The sequence below is a fragment of the Megalobrama amblycephala genome, linkage group LG2 (assembly GCF_018812025.1).
Source record: "Megalobrama amblycephala isolate DHTTF-2021 linkage group LG2, ASM1881202v1, whole genome shotgun sequence".
In the NCBI taxonomy this organism is placed as follows: Eukaryota; Metazoa; Chordata; class Actinopteri; order Cypriniformes; family Xenocyprididae; genus Megalobrama; species Megalobrama amblycephala.
In genome coordinates this window covers 20994323-21005622 of record NC_063045.1, presented here as the reverse complement: position 1 = coordinate 21005622, position 11300 = coordinate 20994323, and the positions used below count along the sequence as shown (strand labels likewise).

The 11300-nt window shown below is 38.2% G+C and overlaps 1 protein-coding gene across 4 annotated transcripts; it reads left to right on the top strand.

The window, feature by feature from the left end:
* Positions 1 to 4454: 4454 nt before the first annotated feature.
* On the top strand, positions 4455 to 9869 carry glrx2 (glutaredoxin 2). 4 transcript variants are annotated; one of them, XM_048166524.1, is made up of 4 exons: positions 4455 to 4540; positions 5156 to 5219; positions 9219 to 9395; positions 9619 to 9869. In XM_048166524.1, exons 2-4 carry the CDS (start codon positions 5157 to 5159, stop codon positions 9781 to 9783), a joined length of 405 nt encoding a protein of 134 aa, XP_048022481.1. In that variant the 5' UTR covers positions 4455 to 4540; position 5156; the 3' UTR covers positions 9784 to 9869. The 4 variants fall into 4 exon arrangements, with proteins under 4 accessions (XP_048022481.1, XP_048022474.1, XP_048022466.1 ...); XM_048166517.1 differs by having other exon boundaries at positions 4530 to 4665; XM_048166509.1 differs by lacking the exon at positions 4455 to 4540 and adding an exon at positions 4547 to 4705.
* Positions 9870 to 11300: the final 1431 nt, after the last annotated feature.

Genomic DNA, 11300 nt, shown 5'->3' with positions numbered 1-11300 from the left:
CTTACAGGTGTGGAACGAATAAGTAAGTAATAAATGACATTATTTTCATTTTCGGGTTAACTAACCCTTTAATGACAGAAATTTAATTTTGAAAGTGTTGAAAAAGTCATGGAAATTAGTTGTGTATCCGTCTGTAATGCAAAAGTCTTAGCTTACCTGAAAGTGCAGGTTGTGGCCTTCGAGGCAAGCCCTTATGTGACAAAGTGCAGTAACCTTCTCTAACAAAATGCCAGAGCTTATTTCCAAGACGAGTCTGTTGTACCTTTTTCGGGAGGAGACGTTAGTTGGCTTTGACAGGAGGGAGGAATCACGGGCAGTTCAGTGAGGCGATACTCGAGAGATTATTGGAACAGCACCCTCTCCTCCTGTGAACTCAATTGAGGCGTCATTCCATCACTGCGCCAAATCATTTAAGAGCGAAAGACAGAGTGTCCGCAAATGACACGAGGCCGATAAATAAAAAGACGCGCGCATTTCCTTCGGCGGGAAAGGTTTTAATAAGGCAGTGAGTGTAATCAGTGGCTTCACTAGCGCCTGCCTCCATATAGCCAGGCATGATTGTCCGCCAGGGACGGTGATTTATGAGGGCAGCCGCAGCAGTGGCTTCTTGCTTGATTACATGGCTGCCCGCAAATGCATGCAGCAAACAGATATTAAATCAGCGGGGCATATTCCGATGACACCGCACTGAAGGGAGCGTGGGCGAGGGGCGTCTGCTGCTCGGTGTGAAAACCTGCGTGGGGGCGGGGAATTACGTTTCCAGTTTCCAGTTCTGATGAGTTTGCCGACGTTTCGGTGTATGCCGGTCATTACTTGTCATGAGACTGTAAATACTAAGGAGGGTTTCGCCATTATTATGACATGTGGGTTACACGCGGACCCTTGATAATCGCTAGATGGGAAAAGGGCAAATGGAAAATATTAAAGGGCCCATGTGTGGCTCTGGCTCAGAGTGGTTGGGTGAACTCTCGATGTGCTTTTGCATCATAAAGGCCTATAGGTTTTTATGTTCATATAGAAGAGTAATTAATGATTGTGGTTCCCATGCTTTTTTATCGTAGGCCTATGTGCCCCCACAGCCATATCAAGATTATAGACATTAGGCCTACGCACCATGCAGAGAAACAAGTGCACAGCCATCTTTAGAATTTTGTATTTGAACTTCCATTTTTGCAGAAGCTCTGTACATTATTATGGCATTGTTGTCGAAAAGTAATTAGCTGGTGAAGTGTATTTAGCTACTTATTGGAAAGTTACTAAAAGTTATCATGAGAATTGTTATGTTCGAAGCAGATGTCATAATGAATGTCAGACCGGGAAGATTTTAAAAAGAGTGGTTCATTCGTAAATCTGTAAGATCTTACCTTCATGCTGTGGAAATTGTAACTGGTAAACATGCAGGAAACCAAAATATTCTTTTTAACTTTAATGTAATTTTAATGTAATTATATATATATATATATATATATATATATATATATATATATATATATATATATATATATATATATATATATATATATATATATATTGTGTTGGTCCCCCTTTTCCTGCCAAAACAGCCCTGACCCGTCGAGGCATGAACTCCACTAGACCCCTGAAGGTGTGCTGTGGTATCTGGAACCAAGATGTTAGCAGCAGATCCTTTAAGTCCTGTAAGTTGTGAGGTGGGGCCTCCATGGATTGGACTTGTTTGTTTAGCACATTCCACAGATGCTCGATTGGATTGAGATCTGGGGAATTTTGGAGGCCAAGTCAACATGGTTGTGCTCCTCAAACTAGGGCTGCACGATTAATCGCATGCTATTCTCACGCGCATTTCGTCAGTAAAGCCGGTTCCCTGATTACCGCTAAATCGCCATCACCTGCTTTCAAATGAAGCGGCATTTAATAGACAGAGCCGTAGGTCACTGAAAAGCCACGCAATATCGCGTTCATATCGCAGATGAATCGCCTGCGATAATGAACGCGATATTGCGTGGCTTGTCCGTGAACTACGGCTCCGTCTATTAAAAGGCGCTGCGTTTAAAAACAGGTGATGGCGATTTAGCGGTAATCAGGGAACCGGCTTTACTGACGAAATGCGCGTGAGAATAGCATGCGATTAATCGTGCAGCCCTACCTCAAACCATTCCTGAACCATTTTTGCTTTGTGGCAGGGTGCATTATCCAGCTGAAAGAGGCCACACAGTCACCAGGGAATACCGTTTCCATGAAAGGGTGTACATGGTCTGCAACAATGCTTAGGTAGGTGGTGCGTGTAAAAGTAAAGTTTCCCAGTAGAACATTGCCCAAAGCATCACACTGCCTCTGCTGGCTTGCCTTCTTCCCATTGTGCATCATGGTGCCATGTGTTCTCCAGGTAAGCGACGCACCCAGTCATCCACGTGATGTAAAAGAAAATGTGATTCAACAGACCAGGCCACCTTCTTCTATTGCTCCGTGGTCCAGTTCTGATGCACATGTGCACACTGTTGGAGCTTTTGGCGGTGGACAGGGGTGAACTTCGGTAAAGTTAATTTTATATTCGCACATTCGGACATCCGTATTCAATAGCCTTGTTAATCACACTACATTGGACATTCAGTGGACATTCACAAGGAAATATGCCATTAAACAATACTTGCCTATTTTGATCGAATGTGAAAAATGTTGTAAATTGACAATCGTTGGTTGTCAATATCATGTCGCTGCTTAAAATTCACAAACATTAATTTATTGCACATTTATTGGAAAGTCTGAATTTATCAGAAGTCCAAATGTGCGAATATAAAACCAACTTTACCCAAGTCAGGGGTGAGCATGGGCACCCTGACTGGTCTGCGGCTACACCGCCCCTTACGCAACAAACTATGATCCACTGTGTATTCTGACACCATTCTATCAGAACCAGCATTAACTTCTTGAGCAATTTGAGCTGCAGTAGCTCGATCGGACCACACGGGCCAGCTTTCGCTCTCCGTGAGCCTTGGCCGCCCATGACCCTGTCGCCAGTTCACCACTGTTCCTTCATTGGACCATTTTTGATAGATACTGACCACTGCAGACCAGAGACACCACACAAGAATGCAGTTTTGGAGATGCTCTGACCCAGTCGTCTAGCCATCACAATTTGGCCTTTGTCAAACTCGCTCAAATTCTTACGCTTGCCCATTTTTCACACATCAACTTTGAGGACAAAATGTTCCCTTGCTGCCTTATATATCCCACTAACAGGTACTGTGATGAAGAGATAATCAGTGTTATTCACTTCACCTGTCAGTGGTCATAATGTTATGCCTGATTGGTGTGTGTATATATATATATATATATATATATATATATATATATATATATATATATATATATATATATATATATATATATATATATATATATATATATATATATATATATATATATAAAATCGATTAATCACGATTATTGGATTACTATGGAACTGGACTCCTTTGAGGATGAAAGGCCAGGTTTTGAAAAATTAAGAAATTAAGACATCAAACAACTTTTACAATTATTCTTTAGGTACATTGTACTGTTGCAAAAAAGCGAAAGGTGAACACACTGCTCATCTTCCTTTAACAATAATGAGCTTGGAGTTCAGGCCATTAAACTTTACAATATGTAAGCAATAAATAATTCAGAGTTTCTTTTTGTTTCAACACTGTTGAAAGAGAGAAAGCCGCAATAACAATTTTAGGGCCTAATATTTAATATTGAATTCCTCATGCTTGGGGTTTTCAAAACATTTATTGTTGACAAAATAACCATAAGCTGGATAACTGATGCCGTTGTTTAAAAAAGTGACAAGAACAGCCTTAATTCTTTTCTCTCTCTTTTTTTTTTTTTTTTGGTTAATTCATAAGGATTAGTGTGGGTAGAAAAATCAATTGCTTTTTTCTTGCAAATGGCAATGTGGCATCTTTTGTGAAAAACAGAGATTAGGGAGCAGCATTAAATCACTTGTCATAAAATGGGGGGGAAAGGGAAAAAACAGGGATAACTAAGATTCTCAAGAAACATTTCTTATGTTGGTTCTGTGTAATGCATTTTACAGAATGGCACAGTGCCACCCTATGGGTGGATGCAAAATTACACTTCTTTCAGATTAAAAAAAAAATCTAACTTTAAAGGACAAGGGACATTAAATATTTACAAAACACGCTGGTGAAGATGGACCAATCACTGTAGTGTGTGATGTACTGATAATAAGCCATTTTTAGGCATTAAGATTACTGTTGCGAATTTCTATTTGCATGTCAGATGGCAATCCTCTAAATTAATAGCCTACGTTAAAAAATATCCATAACTTTTAGTGTACACATGTCTGCAATGAGACAATAAATCGTTCTAGAATATAAATGCGGATTTATGTGAATTGGGTTTCTGACCACCATGGCCCCCTAGAGGAATTTAACAAGTTTGTGCCTCATTATTTCCAATGATCAGGACAGGCTGGTAGAAAAGTGTTCAGAATATCCGTGAAGGGCGGAGCCTACAGACGGCACTTTTTACGTCACATAAATGTGGTTCCGGTTGAAAGGTACGCATGTGTTTTGGACTTTATAACAATACAGAAGAAGCATATTTTTGTATGAAAACCGGTAACAGTTCTTGGACAGTCTTTTATTTATAGAGCGACGCGACACTCCACGATGTTTACGAGAGGTTGTATATACACATCCAAACAGGCTTATCATATTCTAAGGTCATTATGAGGACAATTTATATTTAACATAACTGTGTACATGCTATAAATTAAACTAAGATTAGAATCACAACCGTCATTGTTTTTGTCTGTTCTGGACGGTACAAGTTAACCTACTTTAACAGACAAGAGTGCTGTTTTTAGTAGGGACATTAAATGTTTAAATCCCCCTGTGTGATCTGATCAGATTACAGTCTAGCTGTGTGATCCTGTTTACCTGTTTCAGTCGGGAACCACACGGCAGTTGTTTGAACATGACTGACTTAAATTGCCAGTCTAATTCTCTTGTATCTGCACTAACTGCGTTTGCTTTCCTTGTATCTTCAACATGTCTTTTTTACAGACCAGTGATTATAACAAGGTCATTCGTGTGTTCATCTCAGTCTGTTGTTGGGTAAATGGTAGTGTTGTTTTCTCTCAGTTTGAACTAAATTCATGTCGTTTCTGTAGAATGGGGAACTTCACGTCGTCTGCGCCTGGTTTGTCAAGCTCTGCATGCAATCAGTTTGTCCAGGTAAGCTTTACGCTGGTGGTTTGTTTTGGTTCAATTAAAGGAAAAGTTCACTAGTCTTAATTACTCACTCATGTCGTTCCGAACCCTTGTGACTGTTCTTCTGTGGAACATCAAAGTTCCATGCAACCCAGATCATTAAGATTCGTGAATGAATCATTTAGAACTGTTTTTGTGAACCAGATCAATTGATTCATTGAAAAGGTCTGAATAACAGCTTAAAGGGATAGTCCACCCAAAAAATGACAATTCTGTCATCATTTACTCACGCCCGTGTCGTTCAACCTAACACTGTGTCTACACAGGATGCAACCGTTGATGCATCGCATCAAAGTCCCTTTAAGACGAGTCATTTCATTCGGCGGCCATCTTTGACGCCTCTTGGGCATCCAAGTGCAGCTCCTGTCTCTTTGAATGGGGAAACATCAAATTCTCTAAAGCTGTTTGCCAAGCTTTCGATTAAATGTCATATTTGAAATCACCAATGAAATCTGAAAACATCTGTCTCATAAATATTGTTTCTAAACGCTCGAATCATGACAAAAAAATGATATTTTTCAGGCTGGATCAACCTATTGCGCATGTGCAGTCCTAAATGCGCGTCTCTTGTGCCTCATTTTGGAGGTGTGCATCTGACTGTTTCTGTAGAAACTGGTGCTTCTAATGGCCGCTGCAGTGACGCGATGACTTTACCAGTCAGCGATTGGCTCTTATTTAGAAGGCGGGACTTATTCCGCCATATTGCGCATTTCACTTTCTCCCATTCAAAACAATACGAGTGCCACATCTTGTGTTATTCTATAGTCTTTGGTCGCATCCATAGACTGTAAAAAAATATGGACGTAGTGTCCGAGACGTCACCCGTAGATTTCTGAAGAGCATTTTTGAAACAAAAATGAGGCTGCTGCCATCTTTGCAGCGCGTCACCACACATCACTCCCAGATAACTGAAAATGGGCAAAGAGGCGGGATGTGGTTGGAACCGAGGTGCCTGGTTACTGAAACCACGCCCGCCTAGCTCGACGTGATCATGTTAGTGGGCTAAATAAGCTATCTATCTTTCTAAGATACTATCTAAAAGATTAAAGATAAAAAGATAATAAATTATATCATTTGAAAATTCTAAAGTTTTACTGTCAATCTATGGTGTCTTTTTACCAGATGCTCCAGCACCAGTAATTGTAATTCATGTCAGGTGTGCAAATAACATGAAAAATCAAACGGGACGATCGCGAGATAAATCAATCCATGGCACTTGGGTAAAATGTCCATGAGCGTCCATTGAAAAACAAAAAACAGTACTTTTGTCAACAAAAGCGTTAAATCCACGAAATATTGATATATTATCCATTGTTTGCATCACATTTCTTCTGAATGATCTGCTCTCCATCATCGTTCTTCAAGAAATTAGGCAATCTGAGCAGCGTTTATGTTGTAAAAATGTATACGATTGTATCTAACAAACAAATGAGCCCGCGTCCAAAGTATAATTTTTCAAAATAGTGCGGCAGTTTTAGTTATAATATCCAAGCAGTGCTGTCTGAGTTTTATCCTCCTGCTATTGTCATTGTAGTAAATCTCAGGAACAAAACTTTTAGCCAATGCCAAGATGATCCAACAACGTGTGTTCTGTATATCTTCTGCATGTGCATGTACACGAGTCTCGACCATTAACGCAGCAAGCCATATTATTTTATAATTGTATATATTATTATTTTATAATTGTATAAAATAATCCCGAAAAAAAGCACAAACACGGCAGAGATGTCAAATTCAGCAGCTGGAATTAGCTGAGTTAAAGTGACGGCTCACAGACAGCAGCGGCAAACCTGTCACTCAAGCCTTTAACCACGCCCTTAATTATGCAGAACTTTAAGGCTTAGTATTTTTTAAACGGATGAGTTGTAAAAAAAATTCACCCCCCTCAGAGTTGTCATGAAGGACAAAATTAGCAGTATAGACCAAAACCACAATTTGATCCAGGCTGTAAACATGTTTTTTTTTCTGCTGTAAAGTTGGCCGTTTTAACATGGGACTCAATGAGATTCTGCTCTTTTTTTGAAGCCTGTCCCTAGCGGCCAGTCGATGAATTGCGGTTTAAGTCACTTCCGTATTCGGGGAGGTTGCTGCTTGGTCGCATCGCACCGTAACAGCTAGAAGCTGGATGCGACAAAGCAATCATTGCAAATTCATTTGTCCTTTCCATTGACTGTAAAAAAGATGGACGACACACCTTCACTCTCTTCCACTGTAGTAACTGAAGCCTCCAGTGTGTCAATATGGCGCTGACATCTCGAGTCTCAAGTCTGCGCATAGTGAACTTGGAGCCAGAGTCTGCGCAATAGTGAGCGCGAAGTGGAGCAGCGATATCTAAGCCCACACCCCTGCAAAATCAGTTAATACTGCAGAACAACACATTATGTTGGTGTAAAAGTAAACAGTTCTGTAAATGTATAAATTAAAGTTAAAGCTCCAATCTCCTCCCGAAGATAAGAGAAAAGCCCGTTGGCGCCTCAGTGACTACTTCGCTCAGAGAAGCCGTAATCTCATCTGTCAATCATGACGTCAAAACCCACATTTTTATAGCATCAAATAACTAACTTAAAACAAACTTATTTAAAGAACAAACTTTTTAACTAAATATCAGCGTGATAAAAACTGCCTAAAATGACTCTGACTTTAGTTTGTCTCATGTTCAATACATTTCATGGAGAGGGCGGGGTTTATGACCTATACTGCATCCAGCCACCTGGGGGCGATCGAGACGCTTTGGCTTCACTTTTCAGGATTTGTGTGGCACGCTTAGTCCTTTCTATCGTGAGTGCTTGGTGTACGTCATAAATAGAACAAGGCATCAGTTTACTGTTGTGGATTTGTCTTGTTGTGTTGCGTCGCATTATAATCAGTAATCATAATGGGTTCTATTGTATTTTGTTGCGTCGCATCGCGCCGCTCATGTCCGGTGAAGACATGGTGTAAAAGAAGACATTTTGAAGAATTTTGGTAACAATTTTGGTCCCTCCCTCCCTATTGACTTCAATTATTTGGGTTGAAAATACAGTGAAAGGAACTGAAACTGTCCTACCAACATGTGTTGTATATATATTTGGTCTTCACAATTAATCAAAATAAAATCAATATGGCTTAGTGAAATTTTCAAATCGTAAAGGCTGCAGTTTAATTAAATAGATATATGCGCTGTGTATTTCAGAGTGAATAGTGGCACTGTGTTCTTTTACATGCAAGCAGCTCATAATCTGGTGTTTTCAGTGTTTTTTTGGAGTGGCTCAGGTCACAGTAAATACTGATCCACAAAAACTTCATCTCTGCTAGCGCTGCGAGTCAATGTGCATTTGTGAACACAACATGCGGCATCCATCTTTCTTGTAACGATATGTGCTTGTAACTGGCTATTGTCAACAAAAGAGAAGCTTTAAAAGTCATATTTAATTCATATTCAAATTTTGTCATATTCACCCTCAAGTTGTTCCAAATGTGTATGAGTTTCTTTCTTCTGTGGAACACAAAAGAAGTATTGTGGTAATCAAACAGTTGACGGTAGCTACTGACTTCCATAGTAGGAAAAAAAAAATACTATGGAAGTCAATGGCTACTGTCTGTCTGGATAAAATATCATCTTTTGGGTGAACTATCCTTTTAAGGGCTCCTTGCGGTTTTCTGACAAAATAAAAGCTCAATGGCTTAACCTTTTGAAAATGAAGAAATTAAGACAGCCATAAATATTAGCACTGCAATTTTAATGTTATTTTTTAAATGATTATTTCCTCAAATACTGAATTTTTACTGGAGTTTTTAAATATTTTTATTATTTTCATATTAATATATAATTGCGAAATTTTTGTGCTAAATTGTGCAGCCCTACAAACAAAAAGCAAAGCAAACATGGAACTTTTTTCCCCCACTTTTTAAATTACATTAGCATTGATTAACCTGGATCTCTCTCTTTTTTTTTTTTTGGCTTTGTTTATTTGTTTTTTACAGGATGTTGTGTCTAGTAACTGTGTTGTAATATTCTCCAAAACCACATGCCCCTACTGTAAGATGGCAAAGAATGTCTTTAATGAGATAGGAGCTACATATAAAGTTGTTGAATTGGATGAGCACAACGATGGCCGACGTCTCCAGGAGACCTTAGCACAAATGACAGGTGCCAGAACGGTAAGCCCTGTGATTTGTTTATATCTACAAAAACATTTCCATTCCTGGATGCCGATTCGAATTTTGCATATGATTATATTATCACATGCAAAATTTCATGCAAAAATGATTATATAATCACATTTCATGCAAAAATGTTTATGTAATTGCATGCAAAATTCCAGTCACCTGGTAAATATATTGTTTTTGTCAAGATAGTATTTCTGACGATAGTCTTTTTCAGGTGCCAAGAGTCTTTATTAACGGGCAGTGCATTGGAGGGGGCTCAGATACAAAGCAGCTCCACCAGCAAGGGAAACTACTGCCTCTTATTGAACAATGTCATCCATGCTGTTTGAGTACCAGCCCTGATGGCTCAGGCAATGGCCAACAGCCTAATCAGTCATAATGATTTGTAATATGTGTTTGTACTTTATGGTCACCCTTGAACGGCTCAAATAAAGGTTAAAGTGTTAGTTCACCCTCATGTCGTTCTCCACCCGTAAGACCTTCGTTTATCTTTGGAACACAAATTAAGATATTGTCAATGAAATCCAATGGCTCAGTGAGGCCTCTATTGAGAGCAAAGCCATTCAAACTCTCAAGATCCAGAAAGATGCTACATATTTGAAACAGTTCATGTGAGTTCAGTGGTTCTATCTTAATAATATAAAGTGACAAGAATACTTTTTGTGTGCCAAAAAAACAAAATAAAGACTTTTCAACAATATCTATATGGGCCGATTTCAAAACACTGCTTCAGAGCTTTACGAATCGAATCAGTGAATCGGAGCACCAAAGTCACGTGATTTCAGCAGTTTAGCCGTTTGATAGGAGATCTGAATCACTAATAAAGCTCAGAAGCTTCATGAAGCAGTGTTTTGAAATCGGACCATATAGATAGTTGGAAAGTCATTATTTTGTTTTTTCGGCGCACAAAAAGTATTCTCGTCTCTTTATAATATTAAGATAGAACCACTGTACTCACATTAACTGTTTCAAATATGTTTTTAGTACCTTTATGGACCTTGAGAGTTTGAATGGCTTTGCTCTCAATAAAGGCCTCACTGAGCCATTGGATTTCATCTACAGTATCTTTTTTTTTCTTCTTTTTTTTTTAATAAAGAAAAAATAGAAAAAAAAATAGGATACAAAGTACTACATATTATTAGGGCAGTTACATGAACTTGAAAAGCTTCAAAATTTGTATTGTTTTTATAAGCTTTTTGTTTTGTGATCTCATGTTTGAAAGAGTTTCAAAATATATTGTGAGATCAGTGTTATAAAATGTAATATATGAGGGTTTCTTTTGAGTTATTTTTGTCTTATGAATATAAAACTTTGCCAAAATAATTAAAAGATTATCAACAGTATCTTAATTTGTGTTCCGAAGATGAATGAACGACATGAGGGTGAGTAATAAATTACATTATTTTCATTTTTGGGTGAACTAACCCTTTAAGTATTTGTGTTTTAAAATGTATGCTGCTGTAACTGCCTGATTTAACGACATTGTTATTGTTATTTTATTATAACTTTTCTGGACTTTTGTCATCTGAAATACAGAAATGTGCTGTGTTTTCTTGTAAAATATAATAGCATATGATATTACATACGATTTTAGATGACTTTTTTTCCGACTTGAGTTACAAAACCTCAGTATTTCTTTATGTATTATAAATAAAGTATTAATGTTTTTTTGTTTTTGTTTTTTTTTTTCAAAATGTGTTGAAATGTTGTTGTTTTTTCTGATTAAAGCGCACAAACACCCGCTGGATCGAAATAAAACCTTATTTTACATCATTGTAAACAACTCATTATTGACGCCTAGAATTCTGCAGGAATGTCAACATTCTAATATAGGCTATCTATAATTATATCCCAACAAATGTAATTTAGCGTAATATTATAACACGACATGGAGTA